The sequence below is a fragment of the Euprymna scolopes genome, chromosome 12, assembly GCF_053919585.1.
Source record: "Euprymna scolopes isolate OS-2025 chromosome 12, ASM5391958v1, whole genome shotgun sequence".
In the NCBI taxonomy this organism is placed as follows: domain Eukaryota; kingdom Metazoa; phylum Mollusca; class Cephalopoda; order Sepiida; family Sepiolidae; genus Euprymna; species Euprymna scolopes.
Window position 1 is genome coordinate 11,195,749 of NC_136493.1, and position 27,099 is coordinate 11,222,847.

Below are 27,099 nucleotides of genomic sequence, written 5' to 3' on the forward strand. Positions count from 1 at the left end.
CCAAGGGAGATAATCCTCCAATAAAAAAAACTTTTTTTTCTTAGAGTCGTCTCCCTTGTACTGTGTTTTTTTAATAACAAAAAACGAAAACACGCATGAGATGTCTACCCATGGTTTCAGAAAACATTTTTTCACTAATATTGACAATTAACATAAGGATTCAGTTCAAATTGAATCATAAGAAAGTTTTTTAAAAATATCTTAATGATTTCTGAAAATTTAACCTTTTTTTTTTAATACTTTACGAACATACCCTTAAACCCACGTTTCGATTTCTTACAATACGGAGCTAACATCTACATTTTACACCTGATATAGGTCATAGATTTCAACGACCGAAACATTGTGCCAATAACATTCAAGATGAGAATAATTGTTTGAATAATCAAAACTAAAATTCATACCCCATCTCAAAACTTCAGACTTGCATTTAATAAAAATTGTCCAATAATTCTTCATACAAAAAAGAATATTGTTTTCATTTTTTCATTGAATTATCTTTATAATAAAAGAAATATATTTTACATTGAAAAATTTGATCAGTGTTTCCGAAAAAAATAAATCACAAAAACTTTTGTTCAGCATCAGCTGGCATTTTACGTAAATTGCCTGGAAAATTCTGACGATAGCATTGTTTTTATTCTGAAAGTACTGATTTTTATGATGAAATTAAATTCTAAAAGTTTAAAAAGTCGATTCAATACAAAAAATGAAAAACAAGTTCAAGCAAAGAAAATGATGATGACAAGAAATCACAAATTAATGTTCTTACCATGATAATATTTGCTACCATTAGTTAATTATATAAAAACTAAATATTTATCTTTATTTATCCCCCCCCCGCCCCCATTTTTTTTTTTTAATTTTGTTTGCTACCAATAGTTATTCATGAACTTATCTTACAATAATTTTTTTTTCTTGATTTAAATTTTAATTTTCTTAAAGTTTCATAAAAAATTTTTCAATAATTATTCATTGCATTTTCTTTGTAATATATTTATTCATTTTTATTTTTTTCTGATTATTATCTTTATCTTCTAGTCGTTGTTTCACAATGTTTTGGCCAACTATTCATCTGGCTTAATAGTCCGCAATAAATAAATTGATAAATAATACAAATTAATCACATGAAAAAGAGTTCCAATTAATTAAATTAAAAAGAATGTTGTTTTCTTTTGTTTTCAATTAAATTTTCATTCTTTATAATAACAGAAATAATATGTTTTTTACATTGAAAAAATTAGTGCTTATAAAAAAAAAAAAAAAAAATCACAAAACTTTGGCACCTTTTATGTAAATAGCCCAGAAAATTCTCACGATAATACAGTCCTTATTCTGCATAAATACCGATTTTTAATGATGGAATTAAATTCTAAAAGTTTGACAAGTCAATACAATGTAAAAAAAAAACAATGAAAAAAGAAGTTCAAGCAAATAAAATGATAAATCACAAATTCATTTTCTTACCATGATTATATAATTCGATGAAGCGTTTTTGATACTGACTAAGTTCAGCGCGAGAAGGCACTTCATCAATTTTGCGTTGCAACAGGGCAATTTCACGGTTCACTTGAGCCTGAAAAAAAATGAAAGGAATTAGTTATAATTTTATGGACATTAACAAAATCCAACATAATTTAAATAAATGCAAATAATGTTAAGGATGACACCACACAAACTGGAGCCAAAATCACAAAAAATGTGCATTGTTCATCGTTAAAAAAAGGTCATGTAGTGTTTTCTTGTATTAAATGCTATTATATTAGTATTAGTTATTGGGTACTTGTACATCCTTTGAACCAGACGTAACTCAGCGTTTGCTCAGCTTTCAAGCATGACGTCAACAGCTAAATTATGCTGAGCATCGCCATTGAAATCATAATGCTACGTAGAAGAAAATAGCAAAAAATTTTAAATGTAAAAACATCAGAAAAAAACCTAGTCATTTTTTTATTTTTATTAACTGTGTGAAGAAAAGTTGTTTTTTGGTCAAATAATTTTTAAGAAAAATTTTTTTTCTTCAAATTAATAAGTGTTAGCAAATTTTTTTTTTTGTCCAATAAATAACAAAAGTAGATGAGTTGGGAGTGTTTTTTTTTTTGTTTTTGTTATTTTTTTTTGACGATTAACGGAGTAGTTGAAATCTTTTTTTCCAATGCCAGGAAAATTTCCTTAGGAAGATGTTTTTTCTCAGACTTTTGGATAGCATCAGACGGCAAAGTGGACAGAGAAGAGGTAGTGGACATGTAAGAAAGCTCTTCATTAACCACGTAGCTTTTGGTGATGCAAATTAATATGGAGATTAACAGATCGTTGTGCACCGATCCCAACCCACATTCGCGCTGGAGGTTTTTAATCGTTGCCATTTCGAACATCCATAGTTTGATAATGCATGCGATTTTCAGCTGTGATTTTGCAAAGAAGGTCCCAATCTAGATAGCTGTCCATTGTTGACATTAAACATTCACACATTTACAGCCATAGCCATCCATAATGCTCCCTCTTTTTGCTAGGATGCACTCGTGGCTGCAGGTTGCACATTTATCTATATTGCTATTAGTTTTTACTGTTGACAAAAATAAACTATGGTATCCAATGTCTGGAGCTGTTAGGCAAATTCAGTTTTTAGATCTTCTCTACTCTTCCTGATTTGCATGTAAGAAATGATGGATTTATTTTTTCTCTCTTCCAATTGGTATCCAAATTGTCGTCTGCTGCTTACACTTGCACTCGAGCAGAGAGTTGAATCTCAGCATGAAGGCATCCTCTATGTATTGAGTTGAGTTCAATACTTGGCCCATGCATGACCTACCAGGTCAAAAACCAGAATGGTTAGGTTGGTTGTTTGGTTGGTTGTTTTTGTTTTACGGCATATCAACCCTTTTCAGGTTATTTAATGCCAAATCTAGTTATTTTGAGGAACGATTTAGTTATACGGAGTATTTTTTTTTTAAAGTCAGATTCTATTTAACCCATAGTTGGGACCCTAACAGGTACTACCACTCCGGGTCAGAGTGGACCTGGGAGCTATGGCAATTAAAGGGTGGCTCCACACTCCCCAAGGCCCGCAAGGTGGGGCCTCACCATCGGATATAGTTTTAGGTCATATCCAGGACCAGAATGGTTAGGAGTTAGATAAGACTCCACAGTTGGGGCAATTTTTGAGAGGATGAGCCATTCATAGAACTTAAATAGGACACAGAGCAGAGATATGGATCTTCTCTGGTTTAAGGAGGGCAATTACTTTGGCCTTTCTCCATATCTTAGGGATTTGATACTTGGTAGTCCAAATAGATTGCCAGAACCCACTCAAATGTCCTTGGGCCAAAGTGCTGTATCATCTCAGTACTGATGCTATAATAAACCAGAAGCCTTGCTAGGTTTAAGATGTTTCATGACAGCTTTAAATTACTCCTACATAAATGGTGGGAAAATGTCATCTGAATGTTCCACTGAAATCTTATAACTCTTCTTCCAGCAAATGCAAAGATGGTTTATCCTTGACTTTGTTCAATACGGTTAGGTCATAGGATAGAGCCTCTTTTAATGAGCTCTCCATCCCTATATGGTATTATAGTTATTGAAGTCACCAATAATCAAGTGGGTGTTTACTGTCAATAGTGCAGTTGGCAGACCATTGGAACAGGACTGAAGGTGGCTTGTAGATAGGTGTTATTGTCATTTTCTTAGTTTCCAGCTGTAGTATTTCCATATTGCCCGTTGACTTGTCTCAGTAACCTTTGACAATTGTCTTATATCGCATGTAAATAATGCTTCCATACACTGCACTTGCATAGAAAATGACTAGAGGCATGTCTGGAATTCTGGCTGGGGAAGATATTTTATGTGTCTCTTGGAGGCGCCGGATGACAGCCTTAAGATTGAACAGAAAGTCAATTTTTGTTGGTGACAGGTCTTCAGCATTGAAGATGGTATGGAACATCTCAGGGGCTGAGGGTCTACTCTTTTACCACCAATGAATTTCTTTTTCTTTTCTTTTTTTGCAGAGATGAGCATAATGCAGCAAGAATAAATAAACCTTGTTTTGAAAACATTAGAAAAAAAAAAAAAAAAAAAAAAAAAAAAAGAAGTTTTTTTTACAACCTCTTTTGTAGAGGGAGAGTTCGCTCCTTTGTTTTCCTTGCAATTTTTGATTTGTTTTTCTTTATAAAATCCTCTATTTTGCTTTCTTTTCTCACCCAGAACAAAAATCTGTTTTTCAAAGAAAAATAATCCATAGAATGCTTCTCCAGTAAATTGTTTTCAAATGAACATAAAATAAAAAAGCTAGCCTCGGATTTTTCTATATTCTCTTTTAAACTTCAGGTTTTACTGATTTTTTCTATATTTTTTCTGAGAGAAAGTCAGCAAAAACAGGCCCAGAGTCCTCCGGGGCCCGGGTAACAAGATCAAAGTGTAGTATCTGTTCCGACAGATACTGCAAGCAAAGACCAGATGTGGGGGCAACCCCACATACCTGACCTTTAACCAGCTCCCACTTCCCACCTTTTGGGAGCTGGTCCCCTTTTTCCCTTCCCCCTCCCTTCACTCCTCACATTAAAAATTGGCCTTGTGCCAAATTTGCTCGGTGGGGGAGCAAATAAATACCCATAGCATATGATGCAAACCTCATTGTTATGGGTTTTTTTTGAGTGAAAATCCAAAATAATCGTCATATAGGGAAAATTTTCATTGCATTGAAAAAAAAAGATTCATCATCAGAACTAAATAATTGAAATTATCAATCCTCATCTAAAAAAAATTTCCAAAAAATTAAATTTGTGACAAAATGAATTCAATAGAAAAATATCTTACAAGCAATAACTTGATCTTCTTCAGTTTTTCCTTGTCTGCATCGTATTGCTGCTCAATCAATGTAACGCGCTCCTGAAATGGATAAAAAATACATTCAGCATTGACAACCAAACGTTATAAAGATAAAAACTTCATCCAAAATTATATTTTAAATTTTAAAATAAAAAGGTGCTTGTCCAATATTAAAAAAGAAAAAGAAAGAAAAAGAAAATAAAGAAAAATCTGTATAATGTACATGTTCATGACTAAATGAAAATATCATATTCCAAAAATCATAAATTGATCCTGCAGTTTTATTTCTAGAAAGAAAATCAAATTTTATGATTTGGCATAGTTGTAGCTGTTTCATTCTATTACGAAAATAAAACTATTTGATCAATTTTCATATTTTTGTTTCATCACGTGATGAAACAAAAATATTATGTAAATTGATCAAGGAGTTTTATTTTTGTAAAGAAAATCATTTTTAAGTGATTATTGAGAATTCATAGCCATTACAACAAACCTCACACGTTTGAATTATTGACTTATTGTTTTTTTTTTATTCATTTATTTGCGGACTATTATCCTCATCTTTTATAATTGTTGTTTCCCGATGTTTTGGCCAACTATTCCTCTGGCTTTCGTCAGGTTGTTAATTACAACGGAATAGGAATGTTTAATCTTCAATTGTATCTTCAGTAATAACTGCCTTCCATAGTTGTTGTCATCTCACCACGTTTGGGCCAACTAATCCTTTGGCCGGCTTTGGGTAGAAGTATTTTCAGACAATGCTCAGCCGCAACTGTAGAGATTCAATGTCTATCCACTGTACCACGGGCTCCAAACGGCGATCAAGATTGGATTTTTTGGTTTTATAAATTCAAGTTTTTTTTGCTATCTGATCTTCCATTGTCGGGTCCGTACCGAATAGTATATATTATTTTTTAATTATTGGAATTCTTTAGAGATGAGTAATTTGTATTCTTTATTTATTAATTTATTTGCAGACTATAAATCTCATCTTTTGTTGTTTCACAACATTGTCTTTCTTTGTTTTTTAGATTGTCTTCAAGATGGAGGACATGACAGCTGCTCTTCTGTTATTGAAAAGATTTTATTTTCTTATTTAAAAATAAAACTACTTGATCAACTTTTTTTCCATTTTCATCACGGTTACATTTCTCAGAGAGAGGGAGAGAGAGAGAGAAAACAATCCATTATTTATGACTGCTTCAATCATCTCATAAGTAGATATGATCTTCAATCAGCTTCACATTTAAAGCATTCCATTGTAGGGATATAAAACAAAGACTGTTGGACATTTGTGACTGAAACTTGGTGGACAAGTTAGGCACAGACTGAGATTTATTTATGCGGAATATGGTTGAATTGTAAAGAGGATTGTGAATTTTATTAATAATGCCATAGGTAGCATCTGGGATGGAGGGAGGGCGCTATGTACCATAGATGAATATTGGGATGTTTAATTGGGATCTGAAATCAGAGAAATCAGATCTTTTTGTGGTATTGGAATCGGCATCAGAAAAGAAATAAGCTTAATTTATTATTGCTGGTACTAAAATGATAAATATTGATTTTAACCTACCAGCAAAACTAAAATCTACAGATCATCGCCCATAAGTGTATTTTTTACGTTTGCAGAAAATATATGCACATATTACATGGGGTTTTATGGTAATCCAAAAAGAAAAAAAGCAACTAAATATTTAGAGATTTTAAAAGAATTGGAATCGTTAGTTATATCAGAATTGGGAATTTAAAACAGAATCAGTAATTGTATCGGGATTGGGAAAAATCAAAAATGAAATAACTTTCATCCATTTTCTTTACTTTGTTAAAATTTTGCTCCCCCACCTCATTTTTATAAAAATTCACTCTACCCATACTTCTTGTTTCAGTCTTCCAGGTTTCCAGTTGTTGTAGAGACCATGACATGAATAGCACGATTAGTGCAGGGTGGCATTGAGTGTGACGGGGTTTGAAAGGTTAACTCTCATCAAACCCAACAACACCACTCTGACATGCTGTGGATGAGTTGGCTTGCAAGTGCATCCAGTCGGAGATCCCCCCCCCCTCCCAATATAATAGGGACGCACACATAGTTGAGAGTTTAGTTAGAGCAGTTCGTCAAAGCAGTTAGAAGGCAGTTATCGAGATTCGAAGAAGACTGGTCATCTAGGAAATACGAAGAAGAAAAAGAAAAAAATCAGAAATGGGTTGCGTGCGGAAAACCTTTCCAGAGAGTGTGAAAACTGCATGAATAAATATTGTCCCCACAAATAAAAAACACGTGTTTTTTGAGCATACATTTTGGTTCCAGGGCACTGAGGCGAGATGGAAGACAAACGGAACAGAAGAAGAATGTAGGCCTTTCATTATATGCAGATATGTTATGAATGCACACCCATGAATGTATAATACATGCACATATGAAAATATATTTAGACCTGGACATGCCACGCACTCTATCCACAATTCTTGACACAGCTTCCATTTTTTGAGTTACATTCAAACCACAGAAATATAGACTCACCATCTCATCGTTATCTTCGTCATCTGTCTCCGTTTTCAACTTACAAATATTCTGTTTCAATCGAAACATTTCTTCCTGCAATCAAATAAAAAAGAAAGTAATATAAATTATCAAGAAGAAATTACAAAAAAAAAAAAAAAATTGTATGAAAAGAAAGAAAAAAATGTTGGATTATTTGTGGTGGACATAACCAGTGTAAACTTTATACAACTGCAAATAGCATCATCAGTTTTTGAAGACAATTAGTGAAAATTAAGTTTTGCAAGAAAAAAAAAACAAGAAAAAAAATAAAACCCCCCAAAAACTGGAGAGTTCGAATCGTAATAAAAGGGGGGTAAATCTTTTCTGAAAATTAAAAATCTCTGGCCAATTTAGCAAAACTTAATTTTTGCTAAATCTGTCTTTGAAAACTTCTCATTAATAATTAATTTTCCATTTTATCATTTTTCATAACTTTTTTGATATGTTCATTACTGTGACATGACATTTCAGTAAATACCATTGTTTTACTTTAAATTCAATATTTCAATTTTCGAACTTATTCCTTTATTTTATTTTATTTTTTTATTTAGCAGGAATTCTGGACAAGAAATACAACCGGATTTCGATACATTTATTCCTGCAAGGCTTTTTGATGGTATGCTCCTAGGACTATCCATCTTCTTTGAATGATGCATCAGAAAAAAGATCTCAGTCTAAAATCTACAAGTGGGTAGAACACAATTACATACTCGAGCATAGGTTTTTCTATAACTTTACCTTGAAATAAATCCAAGGGGGATAATTCTAGGTCAATAGATGCAACTCGGCTGAAAACGTGGAGTGTATATGCGTATGCAAGAGGCTTAATAATTTATAATGTGATCTGAAAATTGACAAAGTGAGTTCGGTACTTATACAGTTTAATGACGACATTAAAAAATGGAAATATTAAAAAAAAATTTTTTTGTACGTACCTGTTATAGACTGAAGTTCTTCGAAAAAAAATTTCACTTCATTTGATCAAGTAGTTTTTTTTTACAGCGAAAAACAATTATTTATCACGACGACGTCAACGTGCCCATTTTGGAAATGTACCTAGCAGAATACCTCCATTTTAGGCCAGATTTCGCAATCTAGCCTTTTTTTTTTTTTCGCCAGAATGAGATGCGCACATCACATCTGCAATTTTTTTCCGTTTTTTATTTTTATTTTTGGAAAATTCAAAATGGTGCCCGACACTCTCTTTAACATGGTAAGTTTGGGAAAAGGTGTTATAAATAATAAACTACACAAAATACTATTTAAAAAACACCGAATATATGTCAACTTATGTCACGGTAATATATATTGAGCGAATTTCTAACAGTACTTTGTCTAGTTTATTATTTATAACGTCTTTTCCTGAACTTACTGTGTTAAAGAGAGACTCTGGCGCCATTTTGAATTTTCCAATACATCGGTAAACACTGTATGCTTTTCGAGCTGAATAAACATGTTACATTGAATAAAAACACTAAAAACATATCCATATACAGTAATACAAACCCTAAGTTTTTTTTTTTTTAAATTCGAAAATTTCGGTTGCATATTTCTAATTTTTCTAATATTTTATTCTTTTTATTTTCTTCTGTTACAAATTAAAAAAAAAAAAAAAAAAAAAAATTCTCTTTCTGGTGGAAAAAAAAAAGGGCTAGATTGGCCTAAAATGGAGGTATTCTGCTACGTAGGGCAGTTACCTGCCCTTGGGGAAAGTTACCTGCCGTTGAGGAATTCCTGGGCGCTGCAATAACATTTCCAAAATGGCCACGTTGACGTCGTCGTGATAAATAATTGTTTTTCGCTGTAAAAAAAAAACTACTTGATCAAATGAAGTGAAATTTTTTTTCGAAGAACTTCAGTCTATAACAGGTACGTACAAAAAAAATTTTTTTCAATATTTCCATTTTTTAATGTCGTCATTAAACTGTATAAGTACCGTGAGTTCAAACCCCAGCTTACATACTGTAGGTTCTGCTGGAGGATAGCTTCTTCACTTTCCATCATTCAGATATGCTTTAACCAGCTCAGACGACATTGCCACAGGCTTTCAAAAACTGATGTGCAAATGATTTTGTCTGCATTTTCATCAGTGCAAGTGTCTGCGCATTTTTATGAAATAAATCGCAAAAATCTTAAGTGATGGCGTCTCTTCATTCTCGTTCGCTATCAATGTTGATGTTCGTTAGTGCTCTATTCTGGATCCATCATTGTTTCTGGAGAATATTATTCAGAAAATTAACGTCTGATGCTGATGACACCATTCTCTTTTTATCCATCTCCTTTAGATCAGTTGAATTATGCAGCTAATCAAGAAATTGACATTGTGGTTCAGTTATGGATTGGAGTAAGAAATGGCTTGTTTGATTTAATGCTCAGCTCATGTCATCCAATCGTATGTGCCTATTCTTCCTGAAATTCTTGTAAATGGCTCTGCTCTCAAAGAGAATTCAAGTCTAAAACTTTTCTTTCAAATTTTCTTGGAGTTTATATAATAGATCCGTTTCTTGGAGTCTATATAATAGATCCGTTTCTTGGAGTCTATATAATAGATCCGTTTCTTGGAGTCTATATAATAGATCCGTTTCTTGGAGTCTATATAATAGATCCGTTTCTTGGAGTCTATATAATAGATCCGTTTCTTGGAGTCTATATAATAGATCCGTTTCTTGGAGTCTATATAATAGATCCGTTTCTTGGAGTCTATATAATAGATCCGTTTCTTGGAGTCTATATAATAGATCCGTTTCTTGGAGTCTATATAATAGATCCGTTTCTTGGAGTCTATATAATAGATCCGTTTCTTGGAGTCTATATAATAGATCCGTTTCTTGGAGTCTATATAATAGATCCGTTTCTTGGAGTCTATATAATAGATCCGTTTCTTGGAGTCTATATAATAGATCCGTTTCTTGGAGTCTATATAATAGATCCGTTTCTTGGAGTCTATATAATAGATCCGTTTCTTGGAGTCTATATAATAGATCCGTTTCTTGGAGTCTATATAATAGATCCGTTTCTTGGAGTCTATATAATAGATCCGTTTCTTGGAGTCTATATAATAGATCCGTTTCTTGGAGTCTATATAATAGATCCGTTTCTTGGAGTCTATATAATAGATCCGTTTCTTGGAGTCTATATAATAGATCCGTTTCTTGGAGTCTATATAATAGATCCGTTTCTTGGAGTCTATATAATAGATCCGTTTGTTGGAGTCTATATAATAGATCCGTTTGTTAGAGTCTATATAATAGATCCGTTTCTTGGAGTCTATATAATAGATCCGTTTCTTGGAGTCTATATAATAGATCCGTTTCTTGGAGTCTATATAATAGATCCGTTTCTTGGAGTCTATATAATAGATCCGTTTCTTGGAGTCTATATAATAGATCCGTTTCTTGGAGTCTATATAATAGATCCGTTTCTTGGAGTCTATATAATAGATCCGTTTCTTGGAGTCTATATAATAGATCCGTTTCTTGGAGTCTATATAATAGATCCGTTTCTTGGAGTCTATATAATAGATCCGTTTGTTGGAGTCTATATAATAGATCCGTTTGTTGGAGTCTATATAATAGATCCGTTTGTTAGAGTCTATATAATAGATCCGTTTGTTAGAGTCTATATAATAGATCCGTTTGTTAGAGTCTATATAATAGATCCGTTTGTTAGAGTCTATATAATAGATCCGTTTGTTAGAGTCTATATAATAGATCCGTTTCTTGGAGTTTATATAATAGATCCGTTTCTTGGAGTTTATATAATAGATCCGTTTCTTTTTCTGCTTCTCATGAAAATCGGTTGTCTCAATTGTTCTGAGCACTTTTTCACACTTCTACAAATCTACTATCATTCCACGTATGGAGTACTGTTGTGATATTTGGGCTGGTGAATCTGTGTCCCATTTAAAGATTCTTGAAAAATTGTAGAAACGTATCTGCAATTTGATTGGCCCCACACTGTCTTCTTTTTCTTCTTCACTCTCTCTCACAAATGCGATGTTGCTAGTCTCAGTCTTTTTTATAAATACTATTATGATATGTATTCCTCAGAATTGTCTGCTTCCTTTGTTCCAGCTCCTTTGACTTGGTTTAGTGGTCTCCATCAATTCACTCTTTTCATACCTCATTGTAATGCAGCTTCCTATTCCAGTAGCTTCTTTCTAAGGACCACAAGCTTGTCAAACTCTCTTCCTGCTGACTGATTTCCTTCTACCTATAGTGATAATCTTTACAAGACTAAGGTCAATAGGCATCTCCTGTCTTTGCAATAACCATGCTTTTTTTATTGTAAGCTCCATACATCAAATGACTTCATACCTTGCAGGAGTGATTTCTATAAAAAATAAAAAAATTTAAAATTGAAAACCATTTCTCACCTTGCAATGTGCTTTAAATTCTTGCTCTTGCTTTTTCAAGTTTTCATTCATGGCAACAAGGTTACGCAGACTTTCCAATATCCTTTAAATTAAAAAGAATTTTAAAAAAGCAGATGCTTAATATTATTGAGCAAGAAAAAAAAATTGAATTCAAAGATCAAAAATACAAAAATGATAAAACAAACCCTTGATTTTCAGATGATTCTGATTCAGTCAGTTTTTCCATTTCCATATCGATCTTTTCACTTTTTTCAATTATCTAAAAAAAGAAAAAAAAAATGTAAAAAAATAAATGAATTAAAACAAGTGTTTTTTCTATTCATGAAAATGTTTTCAATGTTATTTTAAAGAAATCTTAGAAGATTGATTTTTTTGTTATTTTGGGTTAACACAAATCAGACATTTTTAGTTTTTAATCTGTTACTGATAAATTTAAAAATCGTTTCTTTAGTGACACAAATCGTTTCTTTAGTGACACACTTTCTTTTTTGTTGAAGATGCAATAGCAACTGTATTAATTTATTATCTTGACTCTTCAGTTTAAAGCCATTTAGAAGGTTTTAAACTCCTGAATAAAAAGTAATTCTTGACCAGAATTAAAGTTAAAATGCAAAACTAAACTATTGCGTGTCTGAATTTTTTAAATGAAGATTTATCATTCATATTATCTGGATTCTTTGGACTACTGTTCTCATCTTGTGTTATTTTCACAACATTTCAGCTGATGCAACCCCCAAGATACAAGGATTTGTAGTGTAGTGGATAAAATACTTGGTAAAACTCAAATGTAAGCTACACTTTTCTAGAGGTTGAAGATGCAATCCTCAATGCAGGCAGCACTCAAAAATACAATTGTGAATTACTTACCACTTCTACCCAGTCAAAACTGATGGAACGAGAGAATGCTATCAGAAAGAAAAAGTTCCATTTGAAATTTTGTGCAGATTCAAGAGTTTGGCAAAAAGATTCCCGAGTTCAACAAGATACACCTGAAGAAGGTCAGAGAGGTTACATCAACCGAAATATTGTGAAAATAGCACTCAAAATAAGAACAGTAGTCCAAACAATCTAAATAATTAAGTATTGTTTTTCTTTTTTGTTCTTTTAAACCAAACCTAATTTTCTCGCTATGGTTAAAAGAAAAAAAAAAAACGAATTAATTACTCGCCAAATTATTGTTGAATATCAATGTAGGTAGATTTGTTAGTTGATATCTTAGCTAATAGTGATTTGGTAGAATATATTGGTGACAAGAAGTTCAGTACAGATCAAAAAATTAACTCCATCTGTACACCTGTGGAACTCTCTTCCATTTGCCTGCTTTCCAGTTGACTACAATATGGTCGTCTTCAAGTCCAACATAAACAAATTCTTGATGAGCCGTTCCCCTTAAGTAATCCAATTTACCAAATTTCCACTACTAACAATTACTACAATATTGTCCCATTGACTACTGTGCACACTTTAACCTTTATCCTCGAGTGGCCTCTGGGTCTTGATAAGTGGTGACTATGTAAAAATAAGAAAAAAGAGATGGAAGTCCTTTTTAAAAATTCAGATACCTCATAATCTTTTAAAATTTTAACCATAGATATTCGACATCAATTAATAAATATTGCCCAAATTTCAGTTTCTTTAGAATATTTTAAAGGGTTTTTAGCGGATATAATATGGGTGCAATTTCCTATTTGAAAATTCAAGTATTTCAGATTTGTATTAAATTTGATCCATCGTCACTAGATACCAATAAAGCAGGATTTCTTGTATTTCAATTTCTCCTTAAGGTCTCTTAAACTTATGCCTTAAATTAGAGACATTTTCTTGAATAAAAACCATGTAATGGATTTTGATCAAAATTGGAATAAGCTTTAACATGATTATATGCCGATTTTGATCTCATAAAGGGGACATTTTGTACAAAATTGGCTTCCTGTCTAAAGTTCCTCTTATATTAAAAACAAACAAAAAAATTTTTTAATCTACATGATGTACAAAAATATGTTTTTAAAAAAAAATCACAGAAATCATTCAAGTAGTTTTATTTTTAACTGAGAAAACCATTTTTAAGTGATTAATGGGAATTCATAGGCATTACAACAAAATCTTGCAAGTTTGAATTATTGTTGAGTTATCTCCCTTGTTTCTTGAAATTATTTTCAAGATAGTGATGCAAGATTGTCACTCCTCTCTTACTCATAAAATTTGATTTTCTTATTTAAAAATAAAACTATTTGGTCAATTTATGTGATTTTTGGAATCTGATACTTTTGTTCTGCCACAGATATGTACATCATACAGATTTTTCTTTATTTTTATTTTTTATTTTAATATAGGGGAAATTCTGGACAGGAACTCGAAACTGTTCTGTTTGAGGAATTAATTTTATCCATCCTGGGACGGGTATTTCTTAAAATTCAGTTTATTTACATTGATTTTTCTGGAGGTGTGGGTGGAAGGTATTGTTCAGTTTTATTTTATGAAAATCTTTTTTTAAGAAGCAGATACAATTATATATATTGTGTAAATAAAAATGCTTTTAAAGAAAATTGGTACAAACCTGTTTTATGCAGTGTGTGTAGTGTTCATTGGCAGGCAAAAAGAAAAGAAAATGGCTGCTACTTCTCTTTATGTTTGCGATCTTGTGACTTGATATGCAAATGAATGGTTTTGAATTTTTTCAGAGACTCTGCCAGTTTGGATTTGGATGTTGGCGCAGCAAGTGTTGACAGCAGAGTTGCAAGTTTTGACGGCAGAGTGTCAGATTTGGAGTAGTGAGTTTTGACAGCAGTGTGTCAAATTTAACCTCAGAAATTGTTACTTCGAAGGTGTAGAATATCTAACCACTTATTGCAAAACGAAACAGTGTATTAAAAAAAATGAATATTTTAGTATATTTACACATGCATCTAAATAAACTCTTACTTTTGAGAATAAAAGTCTAATAAAAAGAAAATCTCACTTCTTTTAGGTTTTCCTGTGCTTGAAGGTAAGTTTTATGTAGCTCATCATGTTTGGCTTGAATCTGTAAGAAATTGGAATTCTAATTATTGATGGAAAATGCTTTGAAGGGAAAATTAATTTATTAAGCAAAATTTGAAAACTTGAATATTTTTTGTATAACTTTGGAACTTTAAATGAATTTGATAAATTACGATAGAATTATTTTTTGCATTTGTGAACAAAGAAACAAATATTCCAAATGATAAGACATTTCTTTTGTACCAGAATCGAATGGATTTAATAAAATAAGATGAAATCTTTTTTTTGGGGGGGGGGGATTTGTTTATAAAGAAATGAATAATTATTTTAAGTGATAAGACATCATTGTTATACCAGAATTATAAAATTACAACTGAAAATATCTTTTTCATAAAAAAGTAGTCATGATAACGATGCATTTCTTCCTACAGTCCAGGTTCCAGTTTCTTCATTCCTGTTGATCCAACGCTTCCTGCTATTCAGATTCTAGCGTCCTTATTCATTGATTCAGTTTCAACTGCTGTCCAAGGAGATGTCCTTTTCTCTTCCTTGCAACCTTTATCTCACAGAAGAGATGTTGCGAGTTTGTCTCTGATGTATCGTTATTTTCATGGAAAGTGTTCGAATGAGCTTCAATCTATGGTCCCCCTCGCCAAACTTTCACAAGAAACACTCGTCTAGCTGTAAACACTATCAATAATTCCCCCCACTCTTTATCTGTGCCTAAACCTAAACGTAGATTCCATGAACAAAGCTTCTTTCTTAGAACTGCACGCCTGTGGAATTGTCTTCCGTTTTCCTGCTTTCCGGCTGACTACAATATGGTTGTCTTCAAGTCTAACGTAAATAAGTTCTTGATGAGCCGTTCCATATAAGTTATCAACTTTACCAAATTTTCATTACTAATGATTACTATAATGTCCAATTTCTATTGTACACTCTTTAACCCTTATCCTTGAGTGGCCTCTTGGCCTTGATAATGTGGTGATGCCTATGTAAAAAAAAAAAAAAGTACAGCCTTCCCACTTGAAGAAAGATCATCAATTAACTTTCTCCAGTTTTTCTTCATTATTTTCTTTTGTATTCATGATGCAAAAGATGCAACCTCCATTTTACAATTGTTCACATGCGTTTGTCATCTTTCTTTGTTATTTGCCATATTTTTTTTGTGTGTCTACTTGTAAGACCGATCACCTCAATGGCTGGAGTAACAATGTTGCATAAGCATCATACCAGTATTACCCAAGCATCGGCTAAAATTCCCCAGGTGATGGAACGTTGCAACAATAGTATCTAAATATAATTAACTTCATTGTTGAACCTGGTTCAAACAAATGAACTAGACCAAATCAGTTATGGTATATGCAAAAGGAGTCTGACCAATTTTCATTGAATAAATATTGCTAAGAAAAGAGAGATTTAATTTCTATCATCTTTCTGGGCCTTAAAATGCTCTAAACTTTTCGGACAACCTAATATTTATGGTTCAACTCTTTTACCCATAATTAAATATTAAAAGGAAATAAAGCTATTCTTTGTTATACTCTTAAGTGTTTATTTAAAATATGATTTACATTCAATTATCAAAAAATATTTTGTTACCTTAAAAATACTTAATATGTGACTCGATGGGGGCCAGACAATGCCGGTAGGACCTTGCTAGTGGATTAAGAACAGCCTGTCGAATTCAGGAGATTTTGCACGGTTGAATCTAATGAAGATTGATGATAATAGCGATGATGGAAAGGAAAAAGGTGTTTTTAACAGATAATCCAAATGATTTCCCTCCCTCCCCCACAAGAATGGATAGCCGAAGGTATCTGTGCATGAAATAGAAGTTATAAAAATAGTTCCTACCTAGGACAGACGAACACTTATGTTAATCGACAGACCACCAAAAGTTAATCGCCATCAAGTGGCTAAGCGTAAATGGAAATTGTCCATGAGAACCACTTGGAGACGAAGACAGGGTTTGGTTTGGTTTGGTTTTACGGCATATCAACCTTTTTGTTTTTTTGGTTATTTAATGCCGAGTTGCAATTTTTTTGTTTTTTTGGAATAGATATTTTAATTTAATCAGTGAGTCAAATCAGACTTTTTGTATCATTAGGTGATGTGCTTCCTTCCTTTTTTGGGGGGGTGGGGTGTAAAGTTGGATTGAATTAAAGTTATATTCTTTTATATAGATTTACTTTTTTCAGAAATGTTATTTTGTTGGAGTTTATTTTTTTTAAATAGTTCTTTCATATTGTTGACATTGTAATAATTTTGCCAGATATGCGCGAGATCGTCACAATCCAAAAGAAAGTGTTTTACTGTAAAAGGTTCTTGGCATGCAAAACATTCTGGAGGGTCTTCTTTTTTTAGCAGGAAGGAGTGGGTTATGTGTGTGTGTCCTATGCGAATACGGGACAAAATCACTTCCTCTCTACGCGATCTTCTGGCATCTGGTAATCGTTCTTCTATTGTGGGTTTGATCTTGAAAAGTTTATTATTTGAACAGTTATTCCATCTTTCTTGCCATTTCTTCATAATGAGATTTACAGGGAGATTGGTTGTTGAAGTACTGACAGGGTCATAAAATCTGGTCTAAGGAACAGTACAGCTGACAGCGAGGCTATAAAAGTGCCAAGCCATGGGAGAAAGGGAAGAAAACCTTTTTTTTCCTTTCTCTTCGATAATCTTAAAAGGTAATTTTTTTTTTTTAATTTATTTTTTTTTTCTTCTGCATCCAGGCGCTTAGAGTTCGGTGTAGAACGGGGCATTACTGAACCCCGAAACAAAAACATGGCTGCTGATTCGTTGACAGCCACTTGAGGACATATTGGGAGGAGCGGGGTTGCAACCAACCGATATTGATATAATGTTAAGTGAAGATCTAAAATTCCCGCACTGTATCTCAAAACACTGACTGCCCATGCATTTACTGCTTTCATTAGGTTTCCTCCATACAGTTTTGACTTTGCAATTAGTTTCACTTTTCTAAGATACTCCTTCCTGACTTTTTCTTTCATTTCTCTGTTCATGATGCCTACACCCTCCAGCACTCCCAAATACTTATATCCTGTGTTACAATATTTTGGAGTTATAATGGGGTATGATCCCACACAGTCGGACGATTCTATTCATAAACAATGCTGCTAGGAACTGACAAATCGAATTAATTCACGTTTTGCTACCAACCAATCAGAAACCAGAATTGCTCCATAAATTTTAAACTTTTTCCATAGCAATTTCACATGTTTTTTTTCCGTCTCGACACGGTAAGAATATTTTGCTCTGTTGAACTGTCTACTGCAAACCAGTCACCTCTCAAAACTTGTTTAGAACAACGAACCATCAGAAACTGTTCTGAAACTAAACATGGCTTACACATTTCTAGATCTTGCATCTTCTATTTCTTTCATGATTTCTCCATTTAGCAGCACTATTCCATTCGAATGAACCTTTACTCCTCTTTTCATCACCAGCACCGCACATTTACTAATCCCAAACTCCATCCCAATGTTTTCTGAGTATGTCCCCACAAGTTCTACCAGTCTCTCCATGTCCTTTTCATTTCTACTGATTATTTTCAAATCATCCATAAACAGTAGATGGTTGAGGCGTCTGTCACCAGATCCAAAGTTATATCCAGTTTTTCTCTCTTGAAGAGGATGCTCAGTGGCATCATTATCATTACAAAAAGAAGTGGCGATAACGAATCTCCTTGAAATATCCCACGTTTAATGCCAACCTGCCCCATCTCCTCTCTGTTTGCTGTCAGCACCATTTTCCATTGAGCCATACTTGTCTCCAAAAGCCCTACCACATTCTCAGCAACCTTCATCATCAATAGTGTTTCACGTATCCATGAATGAGGAACCATGTCATAAGCCTTTCTGTAATCGATCCATGCTACGCTCAGATTCCTCTTCGCATCCTGCATTATTGCTTTATCAATTAGTATTTGCTCTTTAGTACCTCTCGAGCCTTTCCAGCACCACTTTTGTTCATCAGAAAAAACACCATTACTCTCTAGATGTTCATAAATTTTCTCCGCAAATATTCCAGTCAACAGTTTCCACATCAATGGCAGACATGTAATTGGTCTATAATTATTGGCATCTGTTCCTTTTGCAGGATCTTTCCTAATCAGTGTTGTTCTTCCCTTCACAAGCCAATCAGGGACATCTCCCGACTCTACAACCCTTTGCAGAGCAGCAGCTATAGGTGGATAAAGGCATGGAAACTGTTTAAACCAGAAGCCCATCACTCCATCTGGACCCGGTGCCTTCCAGTTTGTCATCCTTCATATGCCATAACGTCATCGATGGTTATCTCCACGTTCTTCATCTGCTGCATTTCTGATAGCCTTTCTCTGACCTCTCCTAACCAGCTCGCCTTCTCATTATATCACCCTTCGACAGACTAAATTCCATTCCAGAACTTCCTTGCATCTTTTGCATTTGGAGTGTTGTTATTTCCCGCCTGTTTACTACCATTTAATTCTTTATACAGCTGAGACTGATTGTTCTGGAAAAGGTTGTTTTGCCAAAATGCAACACTTTTTCCAACAAAGTTCCTAATTTTCATACCACCAACATTGTTAGAACGTTCATCGTTCCTTTTTCCAGCAACCTATACCTCCTTTCAAGCTCGTCCTTAGCTTTGTCCTAGTTTAACTCATTTTCTTATTTCTTCGATTCTACCAATGTCTTTCTGCCACCGTTTAATACTTTCTTCAAGCCACCTCTGCCAGTGTGGCCTTCTATCCTTCATTTTTCCCTTTTTCTTCTGTAATAATCCAAGACGATTCGCAAAAACGTATGACGCTGCACATAGAAGCCTGTTAAGTTCCGTAATCGATATGTTCTTTCTTATGATGTTGTGAATTACTTCTTGAATTATTTTTACCTCGTTTTTCACCTTCCGCCTATCACTACTCTTCATACTTGGAATCTCTATGATATCGTCTCTAAGAAGAACCTCTCTTAACTTCTGAAGTACTTCTTTTTCTACAGAAGTCAAAGTTCGAACTTCATCACCACTTCTCCATACATCTGCCCCTTTCACTGGCTCCATTGTCTCAGAGTCAATGATCTCATCTGCCTTAGATCCTTCAAACTCTTTCTCATTACTTCCCCTAACCATAGGATTCCATACCTCCTCAGTTGTTCGCCTCCCATCATCGCTTACATTTCCCTTCTGCACTTCCACTCTCTCAGTTCTTTCATCAGAGCTAGTTTCATCAATTTTACTTTCGTTATTCTATTATAATTATATAATAATAATAATAAAAATATTAATAATAATAAAAATAATAATAATAATAATAATAAAAAAAAGATAAACTGTAAGAAACTGGATATGTTAAAGTTCTTAGGACAACACTTTTACATCTGTATATATAATATAATAGAAACAATTATTCCCCTCCCCAAACAATCGTTATAGGTTTATCAACGTAAAACAAAATGAATTCAGTCTATGATAATGAGCTAGAAAATCAGTTTCATTTCTGGATGAGTTTCTTTCAATAAAATCCATTCTGGCTTTGTGCTGGGCAACACTGGTACATAGGTCCTGCTAGTATAAAAATAAAACAAAAGATGATTTTCATTTTTACCTCGACCAGCTTCACTTTATGCTGCTGAATCTGTTTGTTCAATAAGGTGGTCACCCTCTTATGGTGCATTACGCCACCAACTAAATCACCTTTTTCGAGATGTTCCAATTCCGATTGCTGAAAATAACAAAAACAATAATAAATAAAAATAACAAAAAACAATAATAAATAAAAATAACAAAAAACAATAATAAATAAAAATAACAAAAAACAATAATAAATAAAAATAACAAAAAACAATAATAAAAATAACAAAAAACAATAATAAATAAAACATAACAAAAAACAATAATAAATAAAACATAACAAAAAACAATAATAAATAAAAATAACAAAAAACAATAATAAATAAAAATAACAAAAAACAATAATAAATAAAACATAACAAAAAACAATAATAAATAAAAAAGGTAAAAAATTAATATTTTTATTTGGATGATTCAGAATACGATTCTCATCTTAGTTTTTATTGTTTATTTTCAGATTTTTGTCGATGTAATCTCCAACCTGCATCTTTACATCAAACTCTGGAACTTATATGGAATGACAAACTGAAACTTTTTATTTAATCCACACGGATAGATTATTCTTAGGATTATTATAAGGATTGAACCTTGAACCTTCAGAAGACTCAACAGTTTAACCACTAGGTCATGAGTCCATGATGAGAATAGCGATCGAAACAATCCTTAATTCATATTATTTGGATTCTTCAGATGACTGTTTTCATCTTGAGGGTTATTTTCACAATGTTTCGGCCGATGTAACCTCCGACATTTTTCAGGTGTATCTTTTCAAACTCAGGAATCTGCACAGAATTTCAAACGGAACCATTTAATCCATTGGGTGTAGCATGCTCTCATTTGATCAGACATAATTAGGTAGAAATGCTAAGTAATTTGCAATTGTATTCTGAGTGATAAGATACACCTGAAGAATGTTGAAGATCACATTGATCGAAACGTTATGAAAATGACGCTCAAGATGAGAACAATAGTCCACAGAATCATATGACTCATCCATCGACATCTCAAAAATTTTGAAATGTAATCAATCCGTGTTTAAAACACTGCAAAACAAAATAACAATTACTATTACGATTTCATACAGTTTATCAAATACACCAATTTTTTTTGGTGTTTGTCTATAATTCGACCCCCCTCCAACCAAGAAAAAACAAAAATATAAATCTTTATTATGATGCATATATCTGTGATAAAATGGAAATATTGTACATAAAACATTATGTAAATTGGTTAAGTAGTTTTATTTAAAATAAGTTGAGCATGAGGAGGCCCCTCGCCATAAGTGAACGATTTTCAAAAAAATCCAAAACATGGTTATTGAGAATAGTGCGAACAAACAGATGATTCTGGGGCAATTTGACGCCTATAATGCCCTCTAGGAGAGCAACCAGAGTTATCCCAGAAAATCTGTTCTGGCAAAAATTTACTTTTACCATGACTAATGTTTATGCAAAATTTAAAAAAAAAATTTAAGGCATGGTTATTGAGAAAAGTGCAAACAGACAAACGAGAGTAAATTACTAGGTCCAATCCCTCTTTTGTTGGGGGACCAAAGAAAAAAAAAAAAAAAAAAAAAGAAAAAAGAAAATCTAATTTTCATTAAGACAATCAACAATCTCGCAACATCATTTTGAAATTCATCATTGATTAAATCCCTCTTAGATAGCTATTGGGAAATAGAGTTTAAAATTGACCTTTTACATCATCGTAATGCCTACAAATTCCCATTAATCACTTAATGATTTTATTTATAAAAATAAAAGTACTTGATCAATTTAAGTAATTTTTTATGTACACTATTTGCCTTTTCATTTCAGATACATACAGATTTGTCTTTATTTTTGTTTTGTTCTTAGAGGTGGGGGCTATGGACTAATGCCCTTTTTTCTTTACAAAACAATTTTTGAAACTGAAAATCTTATATCACAAATATCAAGTCAGTAAGACAGGATCTAAATGTTTTATACATTCTTCAAAACTAAAGCAAAACAATTATACAGAATGTTAAAAAATTAATTAAAAAAACAAATCAAGAGCACAATAAAACGTATGAAGCTTAATTCAGTTTACAGTTAAAAATAAAATGAGTTATCCTGATGCTCCGCACTTCTTTATTTACCTCGGAAGTGACGTCACACAAATCTTATAATACGGATGGCTACAATTGTAAAAATAATTTGTTTTATTTTTCTTTCATTTTGAGCTTCTTTTTTCTCCCGTTTGTTTTTGTTTTCTACAATTAATAAACCAGTTTACAAGTAAAAAATAATTTGTTTTACTTTTTTTGTCTCCCATTTGTTATATTGGTATTTGAGCGGAGAATCTAACATTTCTTTTCATTTTGAGAATTTGTTTTAGTTTTTAATTACTAACACAGCGGAGAATTTAACTTTTTTTTTTCTCCCATTTCTTATTTTGAGCGGAGAATTTATTTTATTTTCATTTTGAGCTCTTTTTCCAATCCGGCGTTATCTTTTATAGGTACTCCTGCAGTCCTGCACTTTACGACCCGAGCTATTTTTTAACGCTATTATTTAGAAACCTATTATTTAACATGGGGAAGGGAGGGTGTATTGTAACTATTCTGTATTTTCACCTAACAATTCAATTAAAAAAAAAAGGTAAATATGAAGAATTACTCCACCCTCAAAAATCCCTTTAAAATTACTACTCTTAAAGGTTTTCGGGGTCGCTGAAAATGAAAATAACGTTTAAAATTACGGCAAACGAGTAGTTTCCAAGATATGAAGAAATGTTAGTTTTAAAAAGTGGGGGGGATCACTTTTCTATAAATAATTTAACGTAAACTGATTGGGGGGGGGGGAGAAGGGGGCTTCCTTTCTACCATCGGAAAATTCTTTAAAATTACCTGTTTACATTTGGTGGGAAGCGGTGTAAAATAATAAACAGTTCTTCTGCTTGGTTAATGTCAGCACGTTACTTATGTTAAAACAGTTAATTTTACTTATAAACTGGTTTATTAATTGTAGAAAACAAAAACAAACGGGAGAAAAAAGGAGCTCAAAATGAAAGAAAAATAAAACAAATTATTTTTACAATTGTAGCCATCCGTATTATAAGATTTGTGTGACGTCACTTCCGCGGTAAACAAAGGAGTGCGGAGCGTCAGGATAACCATAAAAGGAAAACGTAGGAAACAATTCATAGTTATTTATACAGGGTGGAACGATACACTTGTCGCCTTAAAGAAAACAACACTACAGCTTTATTTTTAAACTTTTATTGAAAAAAATAAATTTAGTAAACTTGATTATGTAGTAGAGCTGACATCTATTCAATGTAGCCACCTTCAGTCTCAATCACCGCCTCGATACGGGTCCGGAACTGGGATCACGCCTTTTCTACAAGCGCCAGCAGGAGCTTGGCGATCAGGCTGGCTTTGATGTTGTGAGAGGTCATGTTGGTGATGTTCTCGACGTATGATCAAACAAAGTAGTCCAATGGGTTCAGGTCGGGGGAGAAGGAACGGGCGCCAGTGAGAGAAGCACTCCTTCTGAAGCCAAGCCAGAGTCTCTTTGAACTTGTGGGCTGACACAGAGTCCTGCTGCCACACCCAGGGTCTGCCAGTGGCCACCTGATTGCATCAGGGGATCACCACGTCAGCACATCCAGGTATACTTTGTTGCTGACTTTCAAGCCGACTTCGAAGATGTTAGGTAGCATGATGTGGCCCTCATTTGAAATGATGATACCAAAGACTATAACCATAGCTGGAAACTGTTTTCATCACCCTGGGCATGTCCCTGTTATTTGTGGCTATCAAGTGATGCATTTTGAGGGTGCTGGCAATGGTTCTGTTATCATAACTTGGATCAGTAGAGAGCATGGGTTGTACAGTGGCATATCTCTAATCTCACTCATTAGACATTGTGTCACTTTCAGACATGATAGATGGCTCCTATCGCTCTTGGGATTTGTATACAACTGGCCAACTAGTAGAGGGTCTGCAACAAAAAAAGAAAATCGGTTTTCATCAAACGGAAATGGAATCATGTTGTCTTTTCTAAAGCGACAATTTGATCATTCCATCCTGTAGATTCAAGCATTTTTATTTAGAGAAGATAATATCCAACAAATAATGTGATTTATGACGTTACCTATTACACACATATTTAATTAAAATATAATCTTCCATTAATGAGCTGATTTTTAACGTTTGAAAAGCAAAAAAACATTTTGTTCTTGAAAAAATTATAATCATTGTAAAACAATAAAATGTGAAAAATCGCAAGTCAGAATCAAAGTTTGATATGTCAGTTTAAATGCTATTTAGGTCTAACTTTTTTTGATTCTTGTCAAGAATTCCTCCTATTTTAAAAAACAAAAATGAAGAAAAAAATCTATTTGATGTACCATGACAGAAAACATTGTATTCTAAAATGTTGCATAAATTGATCAAGTAGTTTCATTATTTATAAAAAAAATTAAAATCATTTTTAAGCAAATTTGAGTTTTTTCAATGTCTCCATGTCTTTTTTTTTTTTTTGAGTTTTTTCAATGTCTCCATGGCTTTTTAAATTCGTGCAAGTTTGAATTATTTGGAGTTATCTCCTTTGTTTTCAAGATGGTGTTGCAATGTCATCGCCATTCACTTAGCCATAAAATTTGATTTTCATATTTCAAAATGAAACTACTTGATCGATTGACATGATTTTTGGTGTACTACTGCATTACATGGGTGGCGATTTTTTGGTATGTTTCACTAAACTGTCACTAGGTGGTGCTTCTCGGTCAAAAAGTAAAACTATATTTTGTTACAATGACAATTTTACTTTAATTCAGAAAATGATTTGGAAAATAAAAGCAACAACAAAAAAAAATCCAATATTGCTTTAATTCGAAAATTGTTTCATTTAAATGATTAAATTCGGAAAAAAAACATCTTTTACTTTAATTCAAAAAATGTTTTGGGAAATAAATGTTTTTACAACTATACATTGATACATTCTTATACAATAAATGTTTTGGTTTTCAAATATTTTTGTGTTCGGAAAAAAAAAAGAATCTTGCTTGTTATTTATCTGTCGTGTTATTTGACCAAAACGAAATTGGGGTTATCGCCCCCTAACAATGGCGCCGTCCGTGTAATGTAGAGGTGCCTTTCTTTTTGTCATGAATGCAAACATCACGCAGATATTTCTTTAATTTGTTTTTCTTTTTCTTTTTTTGTTAATATAGGGGGAACTCTGGTCAAGTGCAGCAGTTTTAAAGTTTGAAAATTTAAAAAGAATCAAAGAGAAATAATACAACAAAGATAATTCATTCAGAAATAAATTTAAATTCACATGCTAAAAAAATATAAATAAATAAAAAAGAAGGTTACCAAGGCAACAACATCTACGTAATACAAAACAGATGACAACAGCAAGATAAGTATAAAGATAGAAAGAGGAGAAAATTTAGTTGAAAAAATGGATTTAAAATATTTTTGAAGAGAAATATTTTCTTGGATTTTTTTTTTTTTTTTTTACTTACATTCACCCCCAAACAAGACATATCGCCACTTGGACGTAAGGTGCCACTATTTGGGACCATGCCTAGGAAAGATTAACAAGATGTTGGTTTACGTTACATTTAAACTTCTGCATAGTCAGGGAAACAGGTAGCAGGAAGGGACTTCCAAAGTCTAGCTGTTCAAGGGAAGATACTATTAGAGTAGAAAGCTTACTGGCATTTACGAACCTCAACAATGAAGAGGTGTGATTTTGTTGCAAAATGGGTGTGTCATGGACGTATATGTCGAGGGTGCACAATTTGACTGTTTTACAGCATATCTTTAAGAATATAAGGAAAGGGTGATGCAGAGGAGAACAACGCAGATTAGAAACTGGGATGAACGTACTTCAGCTCAAAGCCGAGAATGGAACAAGTTAAACTCAAAAAGAAAAAAATATTTTTTTGCAGGAAACTAGAAAGCCATGATGTGAATATGTAAAAACAATGGTCAAGAAAATGTTTTGATTGTTTGGACTACTGTTCCCATCTTATTTTCAGTTTGGTTGATGTAACCTCCGACTTTGTTCAGGTGAATCTTGTTGAACTCAGGAATCTGCACAGAATTTCAAACAGAACCCTTTATTTAATCCAAGGTGGTGGCATGCTATCATTCTGTCAGCCATAACTGAGTAGAAGTCTTAATTTGCAATTGTATTTTTCAATATCACCTGCACTGAGGATCGAACCTTTTTCTGATTTTCTTAAACTTTTTTAAAAATAATAAATACATACATATATACAAGCAAGATAAGACACTGATAGAATTCAGATGAAAAATCCTGATACATATTACTTGAAGTAATACTTTCAAGGAGATCCATATAATTATCCACAACCACCCAAAAACTATTTTCAATAATTGTGCTGAAAAGCAAAATAGCGTCCATTCGCAGTTGAACATTTTGCTAACTGCATTTCATTTCCTCTGATGATATGAGCCATTGTTGAAAATCCATGGATTAAGGAAATTAAAATAACCCCTTCTATATATTCCTTTGTCAAAAAAATTCTTAAATCGAATATATGTCTCTATATGTTGTTTTTTCAGAATTTAAAATTGAACCACGATATATATATATATATATATATATATATATATATATATATATATATACACACACACACACACGAGGTACCTTCAATAAGTTTCCAGATTTTTTAAAAATTGTAGTAGACTCTTGAAATTTTTTTTTTTTTTTTTAAATTCAATTTTCACCTCAAA

General features: G+C 32.8%; 1 protein-coding gene across 3 annotated transcripts in view; it reads right to left on the bottom strand.

Moving 5' to 3' along the window:
• The window catches only part of LOC145291180 (coiled-coil domain-containing protein 93-like), a 156,346-nt gene that overhangs the window by 13,594 nt on the left and 115,653 nt on the right, over window positions 1-27,099 (bottom strand). For all 3 annotated transcript variants that reach the window (XM_080136749.1, XM_080136748.1, XM_080136746.1), the window contains 7 exons: window positions 20,335-20,451; window positions 14,707-14,769; window positions 11,933-12,006; window positions 11,748-11,829; window positions 7,352-7,426; window positions 4,816-4,887; window positions 1,468-1,576 (listed from right to left, as the gene is read on the bottom strand). In XM_080136749.1, coding sequence (XP_079992875.1) covers window positions 1,468-1,576; window positions 4,816-4,887; window positions 7,352-7,426; window positions 11,748-11,829; window positions 11,933-12,006; window positions 14,707-14,769; window positions 20,335-20,451 — 592 coding nt within the window. The remainder of the gene's footprint in view (window positions 1-1,467; window positions 1,577-4,815; window positions 4,888-7,351; window positions 7,427-11,747; window positions 11,830-11,932; window positions 12,007-14,706; window positions 14,770-20,334; window positions 20,452-27,099) is intronic.